General features: G+C 44.8%; 2 protein-coding genes across 4 annotated transcripts in view; one reads left to right on the top strand and one right to left on the bottom strand.

The window, feature by feature from the left end:
* LOC111843396 (muscarinic acetylcholine receptor M2-like) overlaps window positions 1–14,916 on the top strand; it is a 57,770-nt gene extending 42,854 nt beyond the window's left edge. For all 3 annotated transcript variants that reach the window (XM_023810950.2, XM_023810952.2, XM_072710155.1), the window contains one exon: window positions 6,557–14,916. In XM_023810950.2, coding sequence (XP_023666718.1) covers window positions 6,625–8,121 — 1,497 coding nt within the window. In that variant the 5' untranslated portion in view covers window positions 6,557–6,624 and the 3' untranslated portion in view covers window positions 8,122–14,916. The remainder of the gene's footprint in view (window positions 1–6,556) is intronic.
* A 592-nt stretch (window positions 14,917–15,508) lies between these two features.
* Window positions 15,509–27,815, bottom strand: part of ptn (pleiotrophin) — a 33,608-nt gene continuing 21,301 nt past the window's right edge. Inside the window, exons 2-5 of the mRNA XM_023810953.2 lie at window positions 27,218–27,312; window positions 26,324–26,497; window positions 24,467–24,625; window positions 15,509–16,702 (exon numbers count right to left, since the gene is read on the bottom strand). Of these exons, the coding sequence (XP_023666721.1) occupies window positions 16,647–16,702; window positions 24,467–24,625; window positions 26,324–26,497; window positions 27,218–27,311 (483 nt within the window). The 5' untranslated portion in view covers window position 27,312 and the 3' untranslated portion in view covers window positions 15,509–16,646. The remainder of the gene's footprint in view (window positions 16,703–24,466; window positions 24,626–26,323; window positions 26,498–27,217; window positions 27,313–27,815) is intronic.

The raw sequence follows: 27,815 nt of genomic DNA, 5'->3' as shown, positions 1-27,815 counted from the left end.
TGTAATAAGTAATATAACTATTTTGATTACTTCAACAAAGTAATGTAACTTACTACAATTTAATTATGTTTAGATTACGTTTCTAAGAAATGTTTTAAACTGGACAATAAATCTGTAAAGTCAAATTTGTCCCAATGGCTTAGTTGACCTACGTTGTTAGGAAGTCTGTCAAACGAAGGAATTTCTGCAAGGGGAAAAGATGCAAAGCAACAAAATAAATGCTGTATTCTATATATAATTGTTTTATTACCAAAGCCCCTTTGTAACCACCAAGATACTGAGTAGTAACTGTAATTTGATTGCATACATACTTTTTTTGCAGTAACTGTAACAGATTATACTTATACTGACCATTATAATGTATCATGAAGGTATGTATCTTGCGTTATAGATGAGAACTTCATAAAGAATTCAAAATGCATAATAAACATGGCTATAATGTGTTATGCCTCTTTATAAATAGTTATAGCCCTCTTTGTAATACTGTATGAATGCATTATAATGCATTATGAAGGTATCTATAATGTATAATTTTTTAAGTAAAGTAACCCAACTGCACTAGATGGCAGCTTCGCAAAAGCCATGGAGACCGAAGCATGGGAGAAACCCAAAAGAGAGCATGCAGCATGTGTCTGAGTAACAATGAAAGCCTCTTCAAGGACACCTTGGGTTTTCTTTGTTTCTAAACTCAATTTAGACGACTGCAACAGAAAGGTGAGAAAAAAAAGAAGCCAGAAAAGCTGATTCAAATGTCTGAAAATGCCGAAACAATGAAGCAGAACCAATCCCAGGGGCACATACTTTATCTCGATTCTTCTCACCCCCTTCTTTACCCCCCCCCCCAATTCCCACTATCTCCTACATCTTAATGAGCACCACAGCATTCCATCAATAGAGCGTGAAGCGGCGCGCGAGCCATATATCACAGCAGATGCGTTTCGCGACGTGGCGAAAGAAGGAGGACAGTCACGTGGGGGGGGCGCCGGGCAGGACTCGGGGTCGTGGCGCTCAGGCGGGCGAGATGCTGCTAATTGTGTCTTTCTTCAAGCGTTCAAGGGCGTCCGGGAAGCGTCCCGTTGTCTCCGTGTCGGCAAAGTTTATAAAGAACGCGGAGATGCCGTCCGCCGAACTGCCTGAATAAAAGGGAACCGTGAAATAAACGAACAAGAGAACTGGGTCACGTCTAAGTTAGCTAAATGCAAGGGCCTGTCTAGACTGAGAGTTTGAAGTGTGCAGCATTCGGTGAGCGGTGCGATATTGTGACTGTGGCGCTCCAGTGTCAGGTATTTCAAAAAGTGATGGCAGACTTCCAGGGTGACACATCGGGCAGCACTGCTGCCTCACACCTCCAGGGCCCGGTGCTTGAACCTCGTCCTTCATTTCTCTGCGCGTCTGAAGGTTGCATGTTCTCCCTGCGTCGCAGGGGGGTTTCCTTCCATAGTCATAAAAACATGCATTTAGGTGAACTGGTGTCTCTAAATTGCACATGTCTCGGGTAGAGTGTGCACTGGTGCCCGGCAAAGGGCCCGCATCCCACTCAGGCCGTCCCCTGTCCTCTGTTACCAGGCTCAGCGTGACACTGTGCCGTATAAGTGGTTGGAAGACAGATCGATGGTGGACTTCTAATCTTAAGAGCTGCTTTGGTGTTACTACAGGAGCAAGGACACTCTTCCACCCCTTTAGTTTAGCTCAGCCAAGGAATCTAGGTTACCTAGAACCCTCAACTGAAGTTCACTTCACAGTCCTTTTTTCCACATGGGGAGTGGTGTAAGGTTAGGAAATGATCCTTTATTTGCCATTTGCAGGTCCATTGGAATGCTCCTTTTTGCCTGTGGCATTTTGCTCTCTATGAAACATGCATGGAGGTGAGACACACCAAAGGGTCAGCCAGCGGGTTAAGGGCCTTGCTTAAGGGCCCACAGACTGTTCTTCTGAGGCCGGGGCTCGGACAAGTAATCATTCCATCACAAGACTTAGCCGGCTGAACCCCTCACCTCCCACTTACCATAGCTAAGGGTGTTTGTACAGTATGTTTCAAGTAGTTAACTAGTCACTCGGATAAAATGTTCAGATCGCGCCATCAATGGCTATTCCATATTTAGCCATGTTTACAGGCAGTCTGGGGACACAATGAAACCAGTGTACTGCAGTTGCAGATGAGCCGTGTTGGGAAGGTCGAGCGCTCAAATCCAAGGAGCCGGAGCTGCTACAGCCCCTGATCCGGCAAAGGGTAAAATTTAGAGAAATGTCACCATGTCCCAATTGTGTTTTAATTTTAATAGCTAGGAAAGATGAGAAAGTAGATGTCTGACTCACAGAGGCCTTGCTGTGTGCGATGCAGCGGAATCCAGAGCACGTTCTCTGTCTGTTACTTTTGCTGCTGATAAAAAAAGCTACTGTTTGTTTTCCTGTGTTTACCGACCTTTTCTCTTGAAAAAGCAATACTTTTCATTGCTTCAACAGTTGATTTATTGTTTTATATAAAAATACCCACAACCTCAACTTTTTTAGCAATTCTAACAGAGCAAACTTACATTCACCGGGCAGCCAAACTCCCTGCCAATTTGTAAAAATGCAGAGAAATATCTATAATAATTATCCTCAATAATTAGAGCACGCACAGGTGAGAATTCACAAGGTAACATGCAGGTTACTTTGTGATGATGATTTTTAAGAAAAATTAAACAAAAAAAAAAAAACTGTTGATGAAGCAGCTACCAAAAATAGTGTCAGCGTTTCCACACAACTATGCAGCACTGTTTCCAATGCTTACCTGTTAAAGGCTTTAAAAACAAAAGAAGTGAGAATTATTGTTACTGTACCAATGACACATATATATGAGCTAGGAATTTATCCAAAATTGGCACTTGTCACCGTGTAAAATATCCGAAAAAAGGTACTGTGACCTGAATTGATTTTTCAGAGTGCTCTTTGCGTCGTAGTTTTAAATTAAATAAATTTCGAACTTTAAGAAGACGGTCGGCGGATATTGCCAATACTTGACTCTATCTGCATTCCACCATTAGTGTCAGAGAATCACAAGGGCGAGTCTGGCAATCATGCGGGCCCTCGGCCGCGGGCCCCCCTGCCAGACGTAACCGCTAATGTGTTTCTCACTTGATAATGGCATATTTTAATGGGAGAGGGCGAGAGTGCGATGTGCTCGTCAGCCAAGGTTCACAACTTTCCGTTCGCCTTCACTACAGCACGCGGATCAGAGGCGGCTAGTGGGGAGACACTGTGCGCTAATTAAAGACAGGGTCCCGCTGCAGGAACGCTCCTCGGCAAAGAGCAAGATTCCAGAATCACGCCGCAGTTACGCTAAGATTTTAATTGGTCTCGGTTTTTCAAGTCTGAAATTACTGTTTAGTTATTCTTATTTAAGTCTATATGCAATATTGCATATAACACAAGAAAAAAGACCCATTGTTAATTTCTAATGGGCATTTTTACTATTTGGGATGTCTATCAATAAAAATAACCCGAGTGTTGTGAAACATTGACAAAAATGTCTGAATTATTAGGCTAAAATATGTTAGAATATATTAAAAGGTACTCTTCACTTTATAATGGGCGTGGTGGCTCATTTAAATCAGAGAGCCACTGCAGTCTCTCGGTTCGCCTGTCTGAAATATCCCAAAGGTGATCATAAGATCTCCCTGTTCCATCTTCCAGTCCATGTGTCCTGTGGGTCTGTTCGGTGGCCCAACCGTAATTTTCACACTCACAATTACAACTCATCTAACAACACAAATAAAATGTGCAATTTTTCATTTGGGGACAAATGTAGACAAATGTGGGCATTTGTGGGCACTCAGCACATTTTATTTTTTATTTTTTGAAAAGTGCATAAGAGAGAAATAAGATACAATGTCATCACTAAGTGAAGCTACTTAAAAGAGTCTGATATATGTGGAAGAGCCCGGTGTCCAGAGTCCTAAGTGGCATGGGGGAATTGTTTGAATGAACATCATTGGCTAATGATAAATTTGGTCCCTCTGTGTGAATCATGGCCCCTCTTATGCCCCTAGATGACACGTTAAATGAATGTCCAGACAGAACAATCACAAAGTACGGCAGATATACTGTATATATCGAGCTGGATAAGTACAATGCAGGTTTAGCAGACTGCATTGTTACTGGTGGAACTTGGGCAGAAAACATTTTACACTGTGTAGTTTTTGATTAGAAATATCGCCACATTAATCAGGTATTAGGTTGAGAATTTCTGCTGGGAAAAGATTTTGGGGTAAAAGGAATAAAATCTTGAACATATGATACAACATAATGATCCTACTTCTTCATCTGGCAGCCACCCACTGTCACTGTCCCCACCAATATCAGGTCAAAACTGGGAAAGGGAAAAGAAACATTTTCAGTCTAGGCATAAATTTAGGACAATGGCATTTTTGCAGCATATGTGATGTCATTATGGACATTTCAGATGAGCTGTTTATATGAGGATTTGAGATTCTCATCTTGGTGCAATTTGTTTGAAATTACTTCTCTGCATTTATTGTTTATATTTGTAAATGTATTTGTCGTTTATAAACCACCCCCCCCCCCCCCCCCGACCATTACATGCCAAGTAGTATCAAGGGCAGAGAGGGTGGCCAGTCCTGTCAGCCGCTGGCTATTAGTCATGATGATCTGCGCAGCAGTGCAGGAGAGGAGTCCAGCTGATGAGGTGATGCGTCTTGCAGTGTGGGCGACTGCTGCCCAGCACGTATCCATGTCTCAGGAGACTCCCATCACCATGGAGAACACTAACCTTAATCTCGGTGGCATCTGGGTCAACCGAGGATCCCCGTGGGCCTGGCGCTTCTGTACGCTGCCTTTTGGACTCTCGGTGCACCAGTCAGTTTTGGGCTGCAAAGGCCGCAAGCACACAAACATGCACCGGGCGCGGACTTTCCATGCGACATTAGCATTTTGGGGAAGCGCCACCTTCCTGCCTGTCTGTCTGTCTGATAGTGACAAGCCTTGCTTCGCAGGTCACACTCCTAGCCTCCGGCAAGCGTGTCTGCCAGCTCTGGTTCCATAAACGGTGCCCAAGCCATCAGCTGAGGTCCTCGGTGTGGCCCGTTAGCTGCCGCAAGCCAGCCCAGCATTAGCGAATGTTTCCCCTAGGGCCCCTGTGTAATTTACCACTCATTAGTTGCCCATTAGCCTGCCCCTCTCCTAATAACGAAATTACATGCAGCAGCCCCTGTTAATCACAGGACTCTTCAAGGCCACGAAGGCACATCCGTGGATATAACGTGTTATGACGCACCTGGACAGCTGCTGCGATGCAAGTTGCAATGGAGGGGTGCTTGGGTATAGGTTGGAGGGGGGGGGCGTTTATCAGCTGCAGATGAAGGCTGTCATAACATCAAAAAAGCAGCCTGTTTGAAAATTCTGCTACTGTTTGGCACCGTAAAAAAAAAATGCTGCATTCATTTCCATTTTCTTTGTTTGGCACCATTGATGAGGCTGAGATAGGAGGAGAAACATGGTTCCAAGAGTGAACCATCACATTTTTAAAAGGCAGCTCCTCAGGTCCAAATATGCCTCACACGGGAATGGGTGTGATGCATCAGGGGGTTTGCTGGGGACTGCAGCACCAGGAGCTAGAGGAGATGCCCACGAATTGCAAGATGGGAGGCAGGAGCTGTAATCAAGGGCACCAGCAAAACTCGACTATGCTTCTAAGAGTCTGAGAGGGAGGAATCAAGATGGTACACGGTCCATCTCTGCTATCTGGATTATTAAACAGGGCCCAGAAGCACATGGAAACTGGGGCACGGCTACCCTGGAGATTATCAGGGCCAAGAGGCTCTATCCTCCTGCCGAAAAGTGGACTGTTGGGGTTAGCATAAGCCCTGGCATTGACAGACGTGCAAACAAACACATACTGCTGCTAGCACACACATGCACAAACACACGTGACCAGAGATGTACACGTGGGAGTGCACAGACATTAGCATACTCTGTGCCGGGCCAATGTGATGCTGACATGGAAACAGAAGCGCTCTCGTTGTTTTTGTCCATGCTGTCTTGTGCCATGGCTCTCCAAGTGACCTGCCGTTTCAAAGGCAGAGTGGGACGTTTGCCAATAGCTGAAAGCTTGTGAAAACAGCCAGGTCTAGGCCACCTCTGTCGGTAACTGAATTACCTGTCAGGATTGTTCCTAATCGGAGCAAAGGGTGACTCAGTGAGGCAACATCTGAGGACACATGAGAATGTGTGTACTTCATGTATGACCATGGGAGCTACAAAGAATTGGCAAGTGGCCCCTAAACTACAGCAATGCTTGTCACAACCATGCCGAGTCTGAATATGAATCTGAAGAAGTGTTTTTTTTTTCAGGAATTTGAGATTGGTGATTATCCTGACCACATTGAAAATTGTGTGCACCCATATTTTTCAGGTTGACTACAAAATGAGTATGCAATTAAAGTAAACATAAAATTCTAAAATTGCGTTTTACACTCAACTGTTATTTTCTATATATTTATTTCACATAGAAGTTACATAAAAACTTAACGTGAATATTCTTTTGTTTTCTTTCCAGACGTAGATGGTTCTGAATCCTGTTTCCAGCTATCTGCAGAAAGATACTCAAGACCCAATGAAATAAAAATGCAAAACTCTACATACTCCAATGGTTCTGAAGGGAATGCCACAGACTCCCTGGTTCCGGAGAGTCCATATAAGACGGTGGAGGTGGTATTTATTGTCCTGGTGGCCGGATCTCTCAGCCTGGTCACCGTGATTGGCAACATCTTGGTCATGCTCTCCATTAAAGTCAACAGGAGTCTACAGACCGTCAACAATTACTTCCTTTTCAGCCTGGCCTGTGCAGACCTGATCATCGGGCTATGCTCTATGAATCTGTACACAGTCTACATTGTGATTGGCTACTGGCCCCTGGGGCCGGTGGTCTGTGACCTGTGGCTAGCTTTGGACTACGTCGTAAGCAACGCCTCAGTCATGAACCTGCTCATTATCAGTTTTGACAGATACTTCTGCGTCACCAAGCCGCTCAGCTACCCGGTGAAAAGGACCACCAAGATGGCAGGAATGATGATTGCAGCAGCCTGGGTCTTGTCTTTCATCCTGTGGGCTCCAGCCATCCTTTTCTGGCAGTTCATCGTTGGTGGTCGGACTGTGCCTGAGCGGGAGTGCTACATCCAGTTCTTCTCCAATGCCGCTGTGACCTTTGGCACAGCCATTACCGCATTCTACCTACCGGTCATCACCATGACGATCCTGTACTGGCAGATCTCCAGGGCCAGCAAGAGCCGTGTGAAGAAAGACAATCATAAGCCTGCAGGTGCCAACCAGGAAGAGTACCCCAGTCAGGTGCAGAGTCATGCCAGTAAGCCCAACAACAACAACGTGATGGCCGACAACACCAGCCGGAACGAGAACCAGGAGGCATGTGACGTAGCTGGCCGTCTCAACAACAAACTGCAGAATGGCAAAGCCCAATCCACGTCTGGTGGAGATGGGGAGGGAGAGGGGGACAACGCCCCAACGGACAACTGTGCACCTACCACAGAGGAGAAGGAGAGCTCCAACGAATCCTCATCGGTCAGTGCTGGAGCCTCCAACCTTAAAGATGACGAGACGGTGCTGCCGAAAAAGAACTGCCACACCAGCCCAAGTCAGCCCCCCAGCCGTCACCGGGCCAAAACCGGCGGCTCCAAACTCACTTGCATCAAGATCGTGACCAAGTCGCCAAAGGGGGACTGCTATGCTGCCTCCAGTACCACTGTGGAAATTGTCCCCGGGGCAGAGAAGCAGAACCTGGTGGCCCGGAAGATCGTCAAGATGACTAAGCAGCCTCCCAAGAAGAAGAAGACAGCACCATCGAGGGAGAAGAAGGTCACACGGACCATCATGGCCATCCTGGTGGCCTTCGTGGTCACCTGGACACCCTACAACGTCATGGTGCTCATCAACACGTTCTGCTCCAGCTGCATACCCAACACAGTATGGACCATCGGTTACTGGTTGTGCTACATCAACAGCACCATCAACCCCGCCTGCTATGCTCTCTGCAACGTCACCTTCAAAAAGACCTTCAAACACCTCTTGCTCTGCCAGTACAAAAACATTAGGTCGGCTAGATGAATATAGACACATATGTGACATTTTCTTTTCTATTTTTAATTTATATAACCTGTTGTAGCACTTTACAGACATGCAATCCTAACCAGGTGAGGAGTCATGCATTGCTGCTCTTCTACTACAGTGCACAGAAGATCTGGGAATGATGTAGTAGGGTAAACAAGTCGTCTAGAAACTGGGTGGAAACTGGCCTTTGTGTAAACAAAAAAAATGCACAAACATTTATAAAATCTGAAATACACTATGAAATATGACATAATCCAACATGAAGACTGACAATACACACAGGCCCAGTGACACAGATTGGAAGAGAGGCTAAAAAGTGAAGTCAGAAAGTGTAGGTTGTGCTCCTAGGAATCTGAGAGGGAACTTCTGCACTGCAAAATACATACATTCTATGGGAAAATAGGGCTGATTGGATATACAAACCCTGTGTTTGTAATTCAGCATAAAACGATACACCTGTACATACATGTACATATCTGTAAATACACAATGCGGGCGCACCTGGCTGTCTGTGCGTGCCTGTAAGCCTCTATGTATGCATGGGTGATTGAGGACTGTACCAAGCACCAGGGCAAGCGGGGAGACAGAGTGCATTGAACACTTCCTGTGATGTACCGCCGGGCCGCTTGACAGCGCAATACAAAGGGGGGCCCACAGAGTATTTATGCTAAAGTGCCCCCAAACAAAAAACACCTCCAGGGATGGCTCAGTCACATCCGTCACGGGGACCACCAGTGACAGCGAGATAACAACCCCCCCCCCCAATTTCGCTTCCTCTTTCAGGAGAGGAGTTCCATTCTCAGATGTGCAATCTGTGACAGGAAATCACTCTCTCCGTGCCGAAACTCTCTCTAAAAAAGAACTTAAAGATGCTATCGAAATCATGCCACCGGGGTGGATCTTTTGGTTAATGCTAAGTACAATCAATGGTGTCGAGGTTATAAATGATATCAAAAATAACATCTGTGTCCTAAGCTAGATAGGTACTATGTACAATAGACCCAAATTAATTCTGCTTAAAACTGGGTGTATTGATTGGTACCAATTGAGCATTCATGGATCGGGTCTGTACTGGGCTTTGAAATTCCCTGCTATAAGAATCACATCTTGAGTCACGCAGCCAGCTGCAGTACAGAATGCATCTGCGTGTTGAGAGGAATGTTCTGGGAATCCATCTGCAGGTGTGCACATTAGGCATGTTTGTGGGGGGAGGGGTGACGGGATGGGGTTCGAAATAGGGGGGCAGTTGGGTTGCAATTACATAGGTAGAAGGATGAATGATGTTGCAGTGCAGCTGGTCACACTTGCTGGAAGATGTCGAGCTACTATCATAGGCAACTGCTTTGTGAATCAAAAGTTCTATGTGAAACTTTATGGAGATTTTGAAGAATGACTGGCGTGATCCTTTATGACACATTATGGCATTATGGATGCACATGTGTTCTCATCATGTATATAACTAGTGCACAGTTTACCGTACGATGCGTAATACAAAGGCTCCATGAGCTATAAAGATGTAACAGCGGCTAATGGCCACTAAAGTTGATATATAAGGACACCAGATGCCATGTTCTATCACATAATGCTTCCATTTGAGTCCTTTATAAGCAAATAAGTCAGCGGCGATGATTATCAGTCTGTCATTTTCTCCAGAAGTGCATAAAGAAAACCTGTCTAAGTTAAAATGGGTGGCAGACAGAGCAGGATGATGCGACAGGGAACAAAACGTCTTGGCCCCGATAATCTTTTCCTCCGCTGTTTGTCCAGAGATGATCCAGGTGCTGAAAGGCCTGGAACAAACTTTCATCCTGAAACAAAAGACTCCAAGCACAGTTTTGAGGGGAAACCATTTTATCGCCTTTTTTTTTACTCGTGACTTGTGCTAACGTTCTAAAATTCAATACGTGCTTGCAAAATAAAAACAAATCACTAACACTTTAAACTGATCTTCATAAAGCGAGAATGTATTCAGCTACAAAGTGTCATTAACTTAATTAGAAAACATGTTCATGCACTCGTGGGCGTGCTGGTGGGAGGAGCTAAGCAGCCTAATGTTAATTCATCCTGAGAGTTTAAATACTGGGAACCAGCCAATGCAGACAGATCGATATCTTGGGTTGGCGGTCTAGGGCAGGTAGCCACGGGGAAATGCCGCTCCATGCGTAGCGCGACTTCTTAGCTTCGAGGGGCATTTATCCAAGTATGTGTCGAAGCCATTTGTCACCGTGATAAGTGGACCTGTCTCCCGGCATCATTTGTCAGACGTCTCAGAAGTTGGCAGCGGCTTCAGAGCTTTCACACATTTTTGATTAATCTCTGACTAAACCATCGCAGAAGAGCCACCAGGGGAATATAATTGCATTCCAACATGACTGGAGAGCTGCGTTGTCCTGGTGTCGATAGCTCGGTGCCGGGTGACAAGTGACAGCTCTTTTGGGAAGGAAAAGAGCACAGGCAGCCCCAGCGAGGAGCAGAGACTCACATGACCCATGACTGACCACCGCTGGCACACGCGCAGACGGTTGGGGGCCGCGTGCTCTCAACAGGAAGATGCAATCCTAGGTCAGTGGTGTCTAAGACCTACCAGACCTCATTCAGCTCAACCCACATACTCACAGTACACTTCAGAGGGTCTCGTGGCCGTGAATTAGGTTTCTTGTGTATTTGTGGGCCAAATGTGGGCTCCTTGTGGCCTCGCGATCTATTGCAGTTCTGAGGGAAGCTATTGTATGGCTGCAATGCCCCGCCCACCCACCTCTCCCCACTCCCACTTAACAAGTTTCTCAAGAACCTGAAGATTGTTGAAGGCTTCCCCCCCAGCAGATCTCATGGGCGCATTGGTGATTAGCTTGGCAAGTGTGAACACCAGCTTAATGAAAGTGTGATGAAAGACGAGCCGCGCCGGGATCACCTTCAGTGGGGGCGGATCGCAGTGTTTGTGGAGTGGCTCATGTGGAGCGGAGCCAAAGGCCACGCGGAGTCCACTTTTGCGTGGTTCTGATAAGCCGGCCTTTGTAGTTACGTAACGAAAGGGAGCCGTTTCATCTTTCGGAGACACAGCGGGTCTGCTTTCCCTTCAAGGCTGCTCTTGTTTTGGAACGTAGGAATGGTAGGTGCTCTGCATGTTTCAGAGAGCTTGTCTGAGGATTCTGGATCCTTCTCTACGCAAATATCCTTTGGGAAGGACATTCATTATGACTTATTAACATAGGGACACATTAGGGTGACCACTTAATCCACGTCAGGAGGGACACTTGAGTTTTGACGGGGTTTGTGAACTACCATTTCAACTAAAAGGACCTGGATGTCACTTAAGCACCGAGTTCTTGCTGTGTGCTGATTGGTCAGTCTCCTGTAATCATGCATGTGTCGCTAACGTTAATGTGAAACAGCTGGATGAGTCTTTCAGTCAAGGAAACAAACCAGTCAAAGCACAAGAAGAATTGAACTAATTAGCCAAACATAGGAGCCTTTCAGTGTTAAAGTAGCTTGTAAAACCTGATGTAGCTCATAGTGTCCCTCCCGACATGGATGAAGTGGTCACCCCAGCACACATCTATGTACCGTAAGTCTCAAAACTCTAGGCATAAATAATCAGTCTACTCTTTTTCCATTCATCAAATCAAAATCGCTGTCCTGCATCCACCTTTCAACCATGTCATTCAATTGAGTGCAAATTTATCAAACAAAGAGCACCAAGGGCTAAAAACATCTTTTTTTTTTAGTAACAAAACCATCCATGGAGGGAGGCTAAGGTTATCTAATTCACAAACATGTGGAGCAGTTCCCTGGGAGGTCTTAGAAGTGCATTTTGGCCATCCAGGTGGCTTTATATGCCTATGGCAGCAGATCCTATCTTTGCAAGGCTAGGAGCATCTGCTGATCACTGTCAAGTCAGCTACCCCGAGAAGGTGACATTAGGCAGTAATGTAACTGCAAAGATCAAAACCGCTTCAGTGAGGAGAAACCAGATTCAGCATCAAACATTAAATCATGAGTGAATTATACCAATGACATCAATTAACAGGAACAAGCCATTGGTTTTAATATGATCAATAAGCAGGTGTTTTTAATCTTCAAATAACCAACCAGCTGTCCAGGATCAGGCCAGGTGATCAATGCTTTTCAGAAAACTGAGAATTAAACCTCTGTTGGTTCTATAACTGAGTAATGATTATTTTAAAGGAATATTCTCAGAACCAAAATGAAAAGCTATTTTAATTTAACTGAAATCATTCCATCAAAGGAACTGTAACACTTTGTCTGTGCTCCAGTCTAACATAGTTTATAATTACAGTGTTCTCCTTTAGTTTATCCAAACCTTCTGACATTTTCTCCCAAGTGAAAGCAGTTAGCCAGTCTCTGCATTGCATGAAATAAGTGCCTTCGTTTTTTTCTTTCCCAGTTGTTTTCCAGCCATCTGAAAATAGAACATGCACACATGTAATATTGATGATATTTATTTTTCACTTTGAATTTCTACGTTGTACATTTTTTCCATCAGTAGACTGTTGCAAATTATATGTGTTATGGGGTTTTGTGAATCGATTACCATCTATCATCATAATCATGATGTTTTAGGGGTTCACAAGCAATGGTTCACAATTGATAATCTGTTGCGATGAAGCTAATAGAAGCACATTAGACCAGCACTGAAAAACTCCCGACTGCTAAACTACCCATGACCGCTCATGCCCTCTATCTGCCATTTAGACCATGAGAATTATGTGCTCCCTACTCAGACAAAAGAAGCACGTTGATTAATGCAATACTGGAGTGCTATTTTTCAACAGAAGGCTGTGATTGTTCATGTCATTATACGTGTGTTACTGACACATTTCTGACAGACTCACGTGGTTGCAGTCACATAATGCCCTGATCAATGTCTTTTCAAAATCCCCATGATGAGTCATCCCTGGGAGACATCAGTAACCCCTTTTGCCAGCCACACTGCAAGCTTTGGTGCGACCGTGTGTGTGAGTGTGTGACAGTGATGCTCCTGCATGCATGTATATTTATGTGTGAGAATGAAAAAACAAGCAGGGAGATTAAAGAGAGAGAGAGAGATGAGAAGAGTTTAGGATGAATAGAGGGTGTTTAGTATGTGGAGGATTTGAATGTGAATTAATCAGATATTAAAAAAAAAAAAAAAAATTACTGAAACTAAGGAAGATGATGAGAGAAAGATCTACCATGTGTCCTGTCCGGGGTCTCTAAGCAATGGGACACATATCCGTCTCCCCCCATTGCAGATGACGGCTTGCGGTCCACAGGCACACAGAACTATAATCAGGTTGCCAAAGACACAAGCTATTGTCTGAAAGTCATCAGTCAGTTGTATTCCAAGCATTCGTCTCCTCCTGAACTTAAACAGCGACACAAAGACTGAGCAGTGAGGACAGACTTCTCCCTTTTGTATCAAATTTTATGGATATACATATTATGTCGCACAAAGAAAAGAAATGTGTATAGTGTACGAGTTTATTTTAAAATCACAGCATGTAATATACAGTATTGTGTGTGACAAACTGAAATGTTTTATGGGGTTGGAGGGGATTGAGATCTCGGGCTGAGGAGGGTAGGGGTCGCTTCGTTTGAGGCCAGAGAAGAAGAATCAAACTGAAAAGACACAATGGCTCCGGAAAGAGATTGACTGCCCTGTACGGATGCGCTGTCATGCCCAGTGACAGGAGCGTTGCCAAAGGTGGGCCAACTTGTCACTTCCACAGAGTCGACATGACAGGGTCTGAGGACAAATGACTGGACGGGCGATGCTCAACGAGCCCCGAGGCCGTTTTGTTTGCGGTCACGTTTATATTTAATGATCTAATTTTCGTCGAGAATATGATAGAATTTCTGTCACTGGGAAGAAAGCATTTGCTCACTTCCATTGTATTTAAGGAGAAGCTCAACTGTGCAGTAAAATTAGTGACAAAAAACTGTAAAACAGGGTAACGTTTGTGGTGGTAAATTCATCAGCGTACGCCCGGACTACTGGGACAAAGTTTGAGAAACACTCTCCTAAAACAAACTGTGACGTCCAGCGTGAGACATTCAGCATTTACTACGGATCAAGTGCCCTTAGAGGACAAGACAAGTACTTTGAACACAGCCAAAACATTTACACGGACCATAAATTTGAGTGGGCAACGTCTGTGGACGGAGCGCATGAATTACGGTCTCCTCCGTTCTCCTCTTCCGGATGTTCCCGAAGCCAGGAAACAGGTTGTAAAAAAGATGTGTGGCGTTTTACTTCCCCTTCCAGTCAAAAATGTTCAATAAGTTCATCATGAGCTGCCTAAGGGCTGTAGATGACATCATGCTCTCTTTCATCTACAACTTGTGGCTCCCCATGCTGTGTAAAACTGTCAGTAGCACATATTTGCATTGTAAATAGAGTATATATGAATTGTAATGCCTAAAAAGTACAGCTGACGTGTATATACATGTGTTTCCTACTTATTTTGAAGCCCTTTTCCCAGTACCTAACCCCTCTCACCCTCAGCTATGTCCTCCCAATATTCAGTACTCGTTACGATGCTTTCCCGAGCTTTTGTTCATTGGCTGTTCCTCCCAGACAGTGGCCGCCACATCGAGCAGCCTGTAATATATATATCACACTCAATAGATATATTGTACCATGTTCTTTGGAAAACAATTTCAGCCCGATGAAAATTAAATGCAGAGTATTTGTGGGTGTTTTTTTCTGTCAGTGCACGCCCATCCGCGAGTCGAAATGCCCGGCTCTGTCGACAAATCATAAATGCTCAATAAAGTAAACGTGAATGGTCACTCAGCCCAGGTCTGTATTACATATGACCCTTATTGTTTGGGTGTGCCTAAAATGTCTACCATACAATCATAATACTTTATACCTGCATGGTCCTTGACTTGTGATGAGGATATGTTCTTGACGAATCCATCGTAAATTTAAAAATATCATGTCAAATATGAATATGATAAGTAAATAAGTAGCAAGTCTGGGAACAGATCAAAATTCAAAGGTCATTATCACACCATCATGAAGCAAGGAGCACCTTTATATTACTAATTTTTCAAAAATATCAAACAGTGTTTAAATATAAGCATTCCAACAAAAATCATAGCCCTTCATGATAGCCAACTGGAAGCATGACAGGGTGGGCATTCGAGAAGAGAATCAGACAATCGGAAAAACAGGACCAACACCTGGGATCGATTACTTGCATTCAAGTGCGACAAAGGTCATAATTTTTATACAGGGATAGGGGTAAGTCACTTTGGACAGAAGTATCCATGCTAATTATAAAAGATCTGATTGTGATCATGTGGCTAAATGCTATTTCATTTGGGAAGTTAAATTCACATCAGCAACATAAAATACTGAAAGCTATACACACACCAGTGTATTTCATGGCCAACTTTATTAACAAAAACGGAAACTTAAATCAGAAAGCAGATATAACCTCCAGGTGAATGTCTGGCCAGTCTGTTTTAGATATATCAGTGGTAGAGGAGGTGTGTTTCAGGGGCTACAAAGGCTAAGTAAAAAGGAGGCCATTTTGGATGCAGCCATCCATTAGGGTGATATGCAGTCAGAAGAGGTGAGCCTTTGAAGTGTGAAACTTTATTTATGAAACCATATGAGTCAGACCAACCCATAGAACGGTTACATCATTAAAAAAATTACTTAATATTGTCATTTATTTTGCAGGTTTTTAAATTTTTTCCTAAAAGCCAGCTAAAGAAATAACTAACAGCAAGGTAATTGTAGCCAAAAACATAACAGTAAGTATCATCGTCCGTCGCATGTGAGAGAATTCATTTCTTGTCCATTGTCAGAATGAAACACCGTCGTCAGAAAATGTGTAGAGGATGTAGAGGAACACGCTGACTTGTATGTGTTATATCAGCGGACATGGAGAATATGGCTTGGGGATTTTAGGTTGCACTCGAAAGCTCGGGAACCGGCATATCGAGACACAGCACTGGCAGCCTGGAAACGCGTGACATCGCCAGTCTTCGGGAGAAAAAAAGAAAAAGCTTTTTGGAAACTCCTGAGTTAACGGTTTAGAATAGCGTATAGTTCCAGTACGGTGACGAGTGCAGCTAAACAAAAGATCCAGGGATTTATTTTCTTCTGGCAGGTCAGACAGCACAGCTGAAAATGCACAAAAATTAATACGTTTTCTGTCTGATTACTGTGAGGCTCCAGCACCTACGTGGAGCAGGATTGCAGTTTGGAATCTATTCTTTATATAATTTAAAAGACTGGAGTTACTGCAAGATTCTAATAAAAGTAGTTTAGTAGAAACCGACTCCCTTTTGTCATCTTTATATGGTTCAGTTACAAAGCACCTAAAATATGCTACAGCTGGTTCCTATCAGAGAACAAACAAAACACATGATAATCTCTCATTAAAAGGCCCCTCCTCCCCGCTGCCTCTCTCCTTCCTGGCTGGTGATGCGCGTGAGCGAGGCTGCGGGGGTCGGGATGCGGCAGGGGAGGTGCAGGCTACGCCTTCGCCGCTGATGTCACACCTCTACTCCACCGGCACGCGGTCCTTTTTCCGGCCCACCCGCTTTGGCTTCTTGGCGTCTGCGGGGAAAGATGCCGTCTTTGAAATCCCGTTGGAACGGCAGTCGTTTCACAGACAGTTTGAAAAATAATAGAAATAAGCCTAATTCTTTTAAAATGATTATTATTGATTTTGGAGTGTAGTGCAGTGGGTTTTCTTGAACCTTGAAGGGTAATGTCAGAACCATTACACAGGATGTTAATATAATGTGCGTGATTGCATAGGACCATAGGAATCATTATGTTTCTCTGATTTCATGTTTTGGTCGTTTTCATTAGTTACCTAATAGGTGACTAGACTAGAAAGAGACGCTATTTTGAGGTCCAGTGAAGTTCAAAGTGATTATTTTTGTGCTGTGGGATCGTAATTGTAAAACAGTGCAGGATTGTTCAAGATTTACTATAAGATTTTCGCAGTTGTGGGCTTGCAAAATGAACTCATAAATCACACTTTCAGATAGCTGAAAGAGTACAAGGAATGGTGTGGTTCACACACAGCACATCTCACACTTCTTCCTCTCTTTTTCTGTCTTGCACACACACAAAAACATGGCTGTTCCTGTTGTGTATTAAGCTGTAAATGCCCGAATCTTTATAGTAAAGGAAGGTTTAACTGGCGCAGGTTAGAATTGATCATCATTCTATAAACGGCCTACAGACCTACCTGCAGCCCTCAGCTTCCGCATCAGATTGTCGTCTGATACACCCTCCCCACCTGCTCCCAGTCAGGGTAAATTTCACTGTCTCACTCACGTTATTTTCATTGAGTGGCTTCTTCACAGTTTGCTGTTCTATGTGTCGGTACTCATTCGAGTTGCTTTTAGCAGTTCTGTTTCATGTTCCAATTTGAGGGTAGTACAACACCACATAAATCGTTAATAGGACTCTCTGCCAAACAAAAACAAACTGACAAAAACAAACAAGCAAGCGGGCAAGCAAACGAAATTCATTTAGCCGTCAATGCCTGGTGCTGAACGGTGTAACGTTAATGGAAACAGGGTAGCATTTTACATTAACTGCACCTTCATAATGTGTTAATAATGCATTCCTATAACATCCAGTGCATCTTCATAATTCACAGAAGTAGACCGTTTGGGTCTAGAAAGTAAAAAATCAGATCAGGATTTTGTTTAAACCAACCACTTGAGTATAAGGTGTCGCAGTTACAGAGTACTCAACTGGTTGGTTGAAACAAAATCAGGATTTTCAGTTTCTGGACTGGAACTTTCCACCTGTGATAATGTTAATGTATACTTCCATGCTGCTTATGAACGTTCTATGAATGCATCATGAATGCATTATGAAAGTGCGCTGAATGTTATATTAATGCATCATGAAAGTGCAGTTAATATGAAGTGTTACTATTAACAGTTTCCCTGTGTGATGCCATTTTCCCTAAGTGGTTAAGTGTCTGCAAATCTTTCCCCTTCGCCATTTTTTTTTTCAGTACTGTCCCCCTTGACGGCTCCTTTCTGACTCTCATGCCTCCCTTCTGACCACTTTCGACTTTCAGATGATTAAAGGAATCAAAGCCCTATTGGCGGCTTTGTAAGTGGGCCGGACACAATGCCTGTCACACAAAGAGATTCAGATTGCCACAGATCGCTATCTGTGAACCGCCAGAGAGAATTATCAAAGTCAGATGCATCTGCAAGTCATGCGTTCTTTTGCCGAATATAATTGCATTCGTAGTTTCTGAATAAAAGCTCACATATAGCATGTCCTTTACCCAGGATTACACTTCTGTTACATTTAGGGGCACAGGAACCGGGGGACGGGGGGAGGCATGAATCCCCCAATATTTAATTGGGTTTCATCCCCCCCAGAAATAGAGCTTTACATTTATATTTTAACTAATTGAACCGGTATCAAACTTTTTCCTACCCTCTTGGTTATAATCCACTTCCAAGTACATTCTAAATCAGCATTGTGAGGAGTGCTCCTCCATCCTCTAGAGGGCAGCACTACTTATTTATAACAGTCTTCGGAAGTAGCATGTCAGGGTTTTGGCTGGTGTCTGGCTCCCGGTTAGCAGCTTTACAAGCGTGGTACCATATTTCTTTGCCTTGAGTACTTAGCATTTCTTTGCAGTTCAGTTATGAGTGGATCCTGGCCATTCCCTGCTTTGCTGCTGAATCCGGCTCTGCTCTCCAAACTGTTCACTCATCTGTTCACGCACACCTAGCAGTCTTGGCAACGACAGAGTGCCAAAGATTCAACCGAGGGCATCTCCTTATTGTCGAGGCAGAGCACCATGCATCGATGGACCAGTGCTGTGTCTTCCACAGGCCTGCTCCTCACATTCTGTCTTGCCTGTATTTAGAGTAAACCCTCCCAGGCCCTCCCCCTTCCACCCTATGACAGACACGAAACAGCCATGAGCTTGCATGCAGGCATGCGGGGGTGTGCATGCATGCATGCAAGAGTGCACGCTTTGGCCTCTTGAGTGCACCGTGGCAGTAATAGGAAAGTGCTGAAAATCAGCCAAAAAAAATGTAAGATTTCTGCCAATGCACACAATCGCTCAATTACCCTGCTGTTTTGGAAAAGTTTACAGCATTACGAAAATGGAAACAAGACACGGGTGTCACAATGAATTAATTAACACCTTTGTTTTCTTTTCCAGCCACTGAGTTTTAATTGCATTCCTGCTAGTCATTCTGCTGAGAAAGTCCTGTGGTAATACACTAACTGTTTTTTTTTTACTAGTTTAAAGTATGTCCTTTTAAACTGTTTTTGCCAGTTTTTTAGTCAGGTTAAATTTGAAAAAATGAACGCGCGCATGCACGCAAATTAATATGGATGTCATGCATTCATTTCCTGGGACAGGAGTGCAAATGAGCTGAGCTGAGTGGACCTGCTTTTTTTGTTATAGAGGGATGAATATTTTGCCTTTTTCTTTAAGTCCTGCCTGGGTGAGACCAGGCGGACCTGCTGGTGCCGGCAATCGATCATCCACGGCGCGGAAACCCCTGAGACCCCGAGACGGCATTTGCCACGCTGACACTTTGGTTACCACGCCGACGTTGACAGCTCGCCGTGGGCGGTGGCTAGGGGCTCCGGGTGCGGTTGTGCAGCCACGAGGCCCCAGATGACGATTTCCTGCCTGTCCGAGCATTTAGGTGAAGGTGTGGACCGGGGTGCACCTCCGCACCAACCCCAAAAGCCGACGCCTCGCCCTCCTTCCCCCAACTAATCGGACAATTAGGCATCCATTTGTTCGTTCCACAAAAAGTCCCACAAGGCAAAAGGAGGTGTTTTTTGTTCACTGATGTGAATCCCGCTCTCCTGTAGCGTGAAATGCAGAGCGCGTGCTCCTGCTCGCAAAGATGTGGAATCAGGGACATTCATCCACATGCAGCATTGCAACTGCAGAGTATTAAAAATCCATCCATCAATCCACCCATCTTTCAACTCCATCCAGTACTTGGACATGGAAATGTAAAAAAAAAAAATGTCAGATGCCATTTTCAAGTTCTGTCTATTCTGTTCTCGGTGAGCCTGTCCCTCCCAAACCTGCCCCCTCTCTTTCCTCTCTGATCTTTCGAGATTCACGGGACCTGATGGATGTCGTGTGAATGGAACAGGACACCACCTGACAAGAAAACCCTTTGGTTTCCCACAATCCCACTTGATGGAGTCGCTGCTAATGCTATTTTGTTTTATTTACGGACCTCTACACTCTACAGCCCTTATTTTTGTTTTACTTTATTATTTTGCTCTGAACTGACGAACCGCGCGTAACTCTCACTTTCAGACCATTACTTTGGTATCTCTCTGGTAAATTTCCATTTAGTGACAGTCGGGTCTGACTTCTCTACCCACACACCACGGGACACCCTGATAACTATGACAAATATTTGGCTTCACCATGCCGGGGGAGTCCATCACCGGAGGATATTTACAATGAGAGAAGGCTGTGTGGAGTCACACAGGCTTGCCGATTCCCCGCGCCGGAGCAGCCGCGAAACCCGCTGGCTTGCAAACCCCTCTCCTGACTACCTGTGCTTATCACAGCCCTGACAGGCATGCAGAATCACGCCCTCTGTGGATTAAAGTGCTCTCCCCGCTTCCCTCTTTCTACGATTGTTTCCTAACCTCTCTTCACTTCGTGCCAGAGGCCGCCCTAACCTGAAAGGAGACCGTCTTTGCTCTTTTTCTGTCTTTACGCATTTTTCCTTCAGCCAAGCTTCCAGCCTACACACACAGCCAGGCAAACGCACCCGTAGGCTTGATCTCCATCTAATATTATTCTCAGAACAGATGCTCATGTCTACATTATAAATTATATTGTTTATGTAATGGTCTGCTAAACTTTGTTACTGCAAATATATTAACTCCGCTTGAACAAACCGTGACTGTAACCCTAGACACTTGGTTCGAAGGGACTTTTAGCTGGAGGAACAGAGGTCTTACTCAATTTCAGCCAAGCCAAACACAGACTGCAAACTACTGCTTCTGTAGAAACAGAATCTCATGTTTATTAATGATTATTAAGAATATACTGACTCTGGACATTTTTAATCCCCCTTTTTTGGGTGGACAGTGACTTTGAGAATATTTACTGCATTACAGAACTGAATAATAATAATCCAGATTAGGCCTTCAGGGTGCCCTCCTATTTTAGAAACATGTTATTCAGAATCTGTTTACACCCCAAATTATGGGATGTAAGTATAGAATGTATTCCCCATCTTTCTGGGCGATTTCATCTTCCAGCTCTGGCTTCCACATCTAGTCTCTGATTTTTTTTTTAGGATTAGAGAACAACCTGAGTTCAGCTAAAAATAAACACAAATTAAAACTGAAACAAACACGAATTTCACAGCAAACACCATCCCCCCCCCCAAGGGGCTCCAGTTCTCCTCGCTGCAGTCAGCGGTCCGTGTCCAGCCATCCTTCGGGATGTACAGTAGTCTGGCTCCGGAACACGCTCTCAATCCCTTCTTAAGTGCTAAGAGTGGCTTACTGTCACGTCAGTCAGCGGAACAGCTGAACCCCCACACTCTTCAGCCTCCCAGTATGTTATCCCAGATCCTGTACCCAGCAAACCCTCTTATACTGTATAATGTTCATGGCGGAGCTCATTTTGTGGAATTTCTCACTGGAAGTGCTGGGTCTGAGTCCAATTCCTGCCCCTTGGCTCTCTGTCTATGGAGCTTGCATGCTCTCCCCCTGGCTGCATGAGTTTCTTCCCCCACTCAAAGAACAGGAGGTGATGAGCTCAGCTGCAGTCTATGACTTGCCAGTTCTGAGCAGGACTAGCAATCCATCCAGGGTGTCCCCTGCCTTGTGTCCCGTGGATAAGCTCCAGGCTAATAGAAGATAGATGGGTGGATGAATGGATGGATGGTTGTTTACTTTTTTCCAAAAGCTCTGTAGTCTATACTGTAATTTTCATCCCTGATCATTAAAAATATGCTTTAATCTACAATTCATTTTGGTACCCAAGTGTAACTTGTATGCTTGTAATATATCTACCTCACTTCTACAAACTTCTACATATCCCAGATAACTCACCTTACACACACACACACACACACACATATATATATACACACACACACACACAGCGTATATACTGTATGCAGACATTTATCCTTTTCTTGCACTACCTGGGCACGCCAAGCAGCCTACAAAGGAGGGTGATAGTGTCGCGATCACATGACCTGGCCACCTTTGACCAGAGAGTGAAGGAAAAGCAGCCAATGAGGGCTTACCATATATGTGAGGCCTCCTGCAGGATGGCTGGAACACCATCCCAATTGGGGTTAAGGCCCTGGCTCAAGGGCCCAATGGTGGGATCACTCTGCTGACCCAGGGGTTTGAACCAGCAACCTTCTGGAGTCCCAACCAACAGAACTGCCCCCCCTCACAACTAATTATTTGTTTTGTTCAATACTTTTATAGTAAGTGCATAATTCCATATATGTTAATCATTTTGATGTCTTTTTTATTATTCTAAAATGTACAGAATAGTACAAATAAACCTTTCTACAGGTATGCGTGTCCAGACTTTTGACTGGTACTGTATAATGTCTCTGTTTACTTGTATCCCCCAGGCCTCGTGCCCCTTATTCGTATGCCCTCTGCTGACAGGTCGGAAGTAGACACTCAGTACTATATACCGTATAATGGATTATGTGACAAATGAAACGTTGAACTTGTACGCTTTGAACCAAAGCTAAATAAATGCATACAAATATAGCTAAAACATCATCTTCCCGCGCTGTATAAATTTGCTGTTGGCTGCGCGCGATGCATTCCCGTGTTAGCGCTGGGCACAGGGCCTGCGTCTGTCCCCCTCCGCAAGGGTGTGAGTACATGCAGGCGCAGGTGAGTTAACACAAGTTAGCGTGAGTTACGTCACTCGCCAAGACCTGATGCGGAACCTTCTCGTCTGCTTTTCACTCAGACTCATTTCATTGACTTAAACAAGCGGCCTGACAGTGCTTGGCCTTTGCTTGGCCTTGGTGGTGTAAGTCTAACTATAAGTTGGTGTTTCATTCTACTGTGTGCTTTATAGCTTTCCAAAAGCCAGTGGAATCCTCTGTTTTCACACCATGAGGAGAAATAGGGGCGTCTTACTGATGCAGATGGAATGACTGAAATAAAAGCCTTTGACACTGAATTAAACTGCCACTTCTCTTTTCAGAATGTTTAACATGTTAATGATTTTCATTCACATGAACACGGATTCTTATTGGTTTTTCATTTAAATAAAGTGTAATTATACACATATAGTTTGTTCATGGTACACTTTCCATTAGAACAGACTAAATGAATCATAATCAAGTCAGTTTTGTCTATTTATATAATGCCACATTTTCTACTCATTTGTCTTTTGCATGGTTAATAATTGCATTAAGCCTTTGGTCATCATTTAAAAAATAAAAACTATTTTCTTTCTCTTGCTGATTTTATGTCTATTTTAGTCCCATCCAATTATAAGGGTTGGGGTTTATTTTTATTCACTCATTAAACCCTTTCTGCAGCACAAGGCTGAATGTCTTTAGACTGAAAGTAACTTAAAAAAAATTATTGGATTTTATATATATCCAGGTTCTGCAAACCTTTACCTTATTAAAACTGGGGAAATTAATGTTCCCTCGAGTCATTTCAAAAGAAGCAGAAATATCTATATAGTTAAAAATTTACATTCTTCTAAGGTATGGTACTCATTCAGTACATTTACTACTTAATGTAAAACACATTACACAATAACTTACTACATAAAAATGTAGATTTTAAGGCAGTATTCTGTCTGTCATATTTGTGAAAGATGATGCTTGCAATTATATCAGTAATACTTGACGGGACACAAAAACTTAGCAATAACTCAGTGTCTGCTGAAATAGAAATCATGAACAAATCATGAACAAATATGGTCGCTACTTGAGAAAAAAGATGTCATGATTCATTAATGATGAACAAACATGAGATCAGTATTTTGTGTTATTCATGACTTGTTCCTTCAGCAGTTCCTTCAATATTTTAATTAAGTTTACAGAATTAACAGATATAGTAACAATATAGTAAGTAAAACATGATAAAACAGTATCATTATACCAATTGTGTGTCACTCAATGGTAAACTGAATATTCTGTAGTTCAGTCATGCTGAAAATGTCATGGCCTGTAGTTAAGGGTGATCTGCTGCTATGGTTGAGTCCCTCATGCGCCGTTTTCCCAGAAACATCACCATTAGATTATTCCTCTCCTTGATGTACTGCTCAGCTGCACTTCGCGGTCCTGCCTCAGGGTTCGGCTGCGGCCGCTTGCTCACCTTGTGTCTTGGCCTTCGCCTTCCCGCAGGGTTTGGTGGCTGTGACGGTGGGGGGGCAGGTGGCGTCCATGAGGGCCCTCTTCAGTGTCCCCATGCGGCTCTTCTCTCCTGTCGTCACGTCACACTCCCCCCACGCCTCAAAATCATACTTGCATTCGCCTGCAGGGGGCGGAGGGGGCCACGTTTCAGGTGGGCCTGCTTTCAGAGGCACCGCGCTCTCCCCTCCTCCGCGTTTTCTCGGATCAGACATGCGCAGTTGTAGCGCCAGGCCCCCACAACACCTCTCCATCACCGTTCCAGAAGCATCCTTTTCCTTTGCTCACATGCATATTCCCTCAACTCAAATCGAATCAAGAGACAGATTGATTTGTTTTCTGGGGTTCCAACTCCTACACCTCTGACGACTCCAAATATAAAACACGGTCCTTAATTGGTAAAAGATTTCTATTTTTTTACAATAAACAGAGCTTGTTCATGAACAATCATGAAATGCAGCGTGTATAAACGAATGATTATTACCGATGATGGAATTCACAGGTGGCAGTGGCCCCTGCCTGTCTGTCCCCTAAGCTCCCTGCCTGTCTGTCTGTCCCCTAAGCTCCCTGCCTGTTTGTCTGTCCCCTAAGCTCCCTGCCTGTCTGTCTGTCCCCTAAGCTCCCTGCCTGTCTGTCTGTCCCCTAAGCTCCCTGCCTGTCTGTCTGTCCCCTAAGCTCCCTGTCTGTCTGTCCCCTAAGCTCCCTGCCTGTCTGTCTGTCCCCTAAGATCCCTGCCTGTCTGTCTGTCCCCTAAGCTCCCTGTCTGTCTGTCCCCTAAGATCCCTGCCTGTCTGTCCCCTAAGCTCCCTGTCTGTCTGTCCCCTAAGCTCCCTGCCTGTCTGTCTGTCCCCTAAGCTCCCTGCCTGTCTGTCTGTCCCCTAAGCTCCCTGTCTGTCTGTCCCCTAAGCTCCCTGTCTGTCTGTCCCCTAAGATCCCTGCCTGTCTGTCTGTCCCCTAAGCTCCCTGTCTGTCTGTCCCCTAAGCTCCCTGTCTGTCTGTCCCCTAAGCCCTGCTTGTCTGTCCCCTGCTTCTCTCCCCCTCTACCGGCCGAATTCACCGTGTGAAACCGTCCAGTTTCTGCCTCACGCACACCGCCATCATTCTCACCGTCATGAAAAGAGAGAAAGGCCCTGCTCCCCTCCCATCCCGCCACATGTTTTGTCACTTTGTCATTCCCGCTGGGCAGAGATAATTTGCTATTTCTACACCCCCCCCCCCCCCCAGCTCTCCTGTCTGCCCCCGGCTAAAAGCTCTCGCTGCGGCATTGCTCCTGTATCGACTGGCAGCCGTGTGGCTCTGTAATCTCCTCGCCCAATAGGGGGTGGGGGGGGGTCTAGAGGTGAGGGTGGGGGGGGGGGAGGCTGTGTGGAGAAGCAAAGACCAGAGCATTGTCCTGGGAATCCTTCCAGAGATTCCTGTTTTGTGTCAGGCTCAGACCGCTGCATTCACACCTCTCAGCCTGCATTTCCGACTCCTGTCAGTAGAGGGGAATAAGCACTGCTTACACGAGATACTGATGTCATCACAACTACCTGGCCAGAGGACAATTAGGTCACTGGCTCATTGAACCAATCAGATTCTTTGGATGTGGGCAGTTGTCGTAGTGATGGGCTTGTGAGCACTAATAGTGAGCACCCAGCACCATGAAGGCAGCAATTAGCCGAAGGCTGGGTTGGTGTGGGTTTAGTGCAGCTGCCACATGTCACACTCCCCCCGCCCCACACACACACACACACACACACACACACACACACACACACACACACACACACACACACACACACACACACACACACACACACACACAGCTAGAGAAGCTCACCCCCGAACTGCTTCTTCCAGTTGCAGGGGATCTTGCAGCGCTGGGTCTTGACGGTCTGCTTACAGTTGGTGCCGCTGCGTGTGCCCTCCCGGGTGCCTGGGCCGCAGTCACCCTCGTGGGCCACGCACACGCTCCACTGCCACTCCCCGCAGTCTGATTTGCGCTCCTTCTTTCCTGCAAGCAGGTCAGGCTCTATGACTGCTTTGCATTTCAGTTTGGTATGGTACAGTATAGTATGATGTGGTGTGGTATGGTATGATGTGGCATGGTATGATATGATGTGGTATGATATGATATGATGTGGTGTGGTATGATGTGGTACGGTATGGTATGATATGATGTGGTGTGGTATGGTATGATATGATGTGGTATGGTATGGTATGATGTGGTACGGTATGGTATGGTATGATGTGGTGTGGTATGGTATGGTATGATGTGGTGTGGTATGGTATGATATGATGTGGTGTGGTATGGTATGATATGATATCATGTGATTTGGTATGGTATGATATGATATGGTGTGGTGTGGTATGGTATGATGTGGTGTGGTATGGTATGATGTGGCATGGTATGATATGATATGATGTGGTGTGGTATGATATGATGTGGTGTAGTACGGTATGGTATGGTATGATATGATGTGATTTGGTATGGTATGATATGGTGTGGTGTGGTATGGTATGATGTGGCATGGTATGATATGATGTGGTGTGGTATGATATGATGTGGTATGGTATACTTCATTGTTCTTCAGAAACAAAATTACTTACTAATGTTTTTATGTAGAGAGAACATCAAAATGCAGCTTAACAAAAAAAGAGGTATATTTCCCAAACAACAAAGTCATCTTCATTATACTATAGTAGCAGTTTCTGCAGTCATCCTATGGCTCACCTGGTTTCTCTGCTTTTCCCGCCTCAGCCAGGACCGCCGTCAGAACCAGGAAGGCCATTACGATCACTGCAGTCCAGCCCCGCTGCGTCTGCATGCTGTTTGCGGGGCAGGGTGGGATGGACACAAACCAACAGCCTTAGGGTAAGCTTCAGTTTACTCAGAGACTGAGAACTACTCAGGCACACTGCCTGCTGACAGTGATAAATCCTCGGTTAGTACCCAGGGGGTAATCATACACCACCATACCTCAGTACTTCAAGCCGGGTTTTGTGCATGGACGAGTCCCAGCTATATATGGCCAAGGGGGGTGGTAGTTTGGCATATGTGTATACCTTCTGTGCCCCCCTACCCCCCAACGGGGAGATATCCTCAGGAACACCAAAGAAGGATCCCGCAGGAGTTTTGAGCAATTTTGACTCACTCTCTTACCCACTGTGCCACTGTGCTCAAACCCCCATTAAGGCTCACCCCAGAGAGGAATCATTTCCATTTGTCAATTTTAATTAAGTGCCAGCTTGACTCTCCTCACAACCACACACAAAGACTCTTACAATTTTTAGTCTGGGGTTTCAAAACTTAGCTTCATTTCGACCTTCCA

Source organism: Paramormyrops kingsleyae, chromosome 3 (genome assembly GCF_048594095.1).
Source record: "Paramormyrops kingsleyae isolate MSU_618 chromosome 3, PKINGS_0.4, whole genome shotgun sequence".
Lineage (NCBI taxonomy): Eukaryota > Metazoa > Chordata > Actinopteri > Osteoglossiformes > Mormyridae > Paramormyrops > Paramormyrops kingsleyae.
Note: the sequence above shows the minus strand (reverse complement) of the source record. Positions and strands in the feature narration are given on the sequence as shown.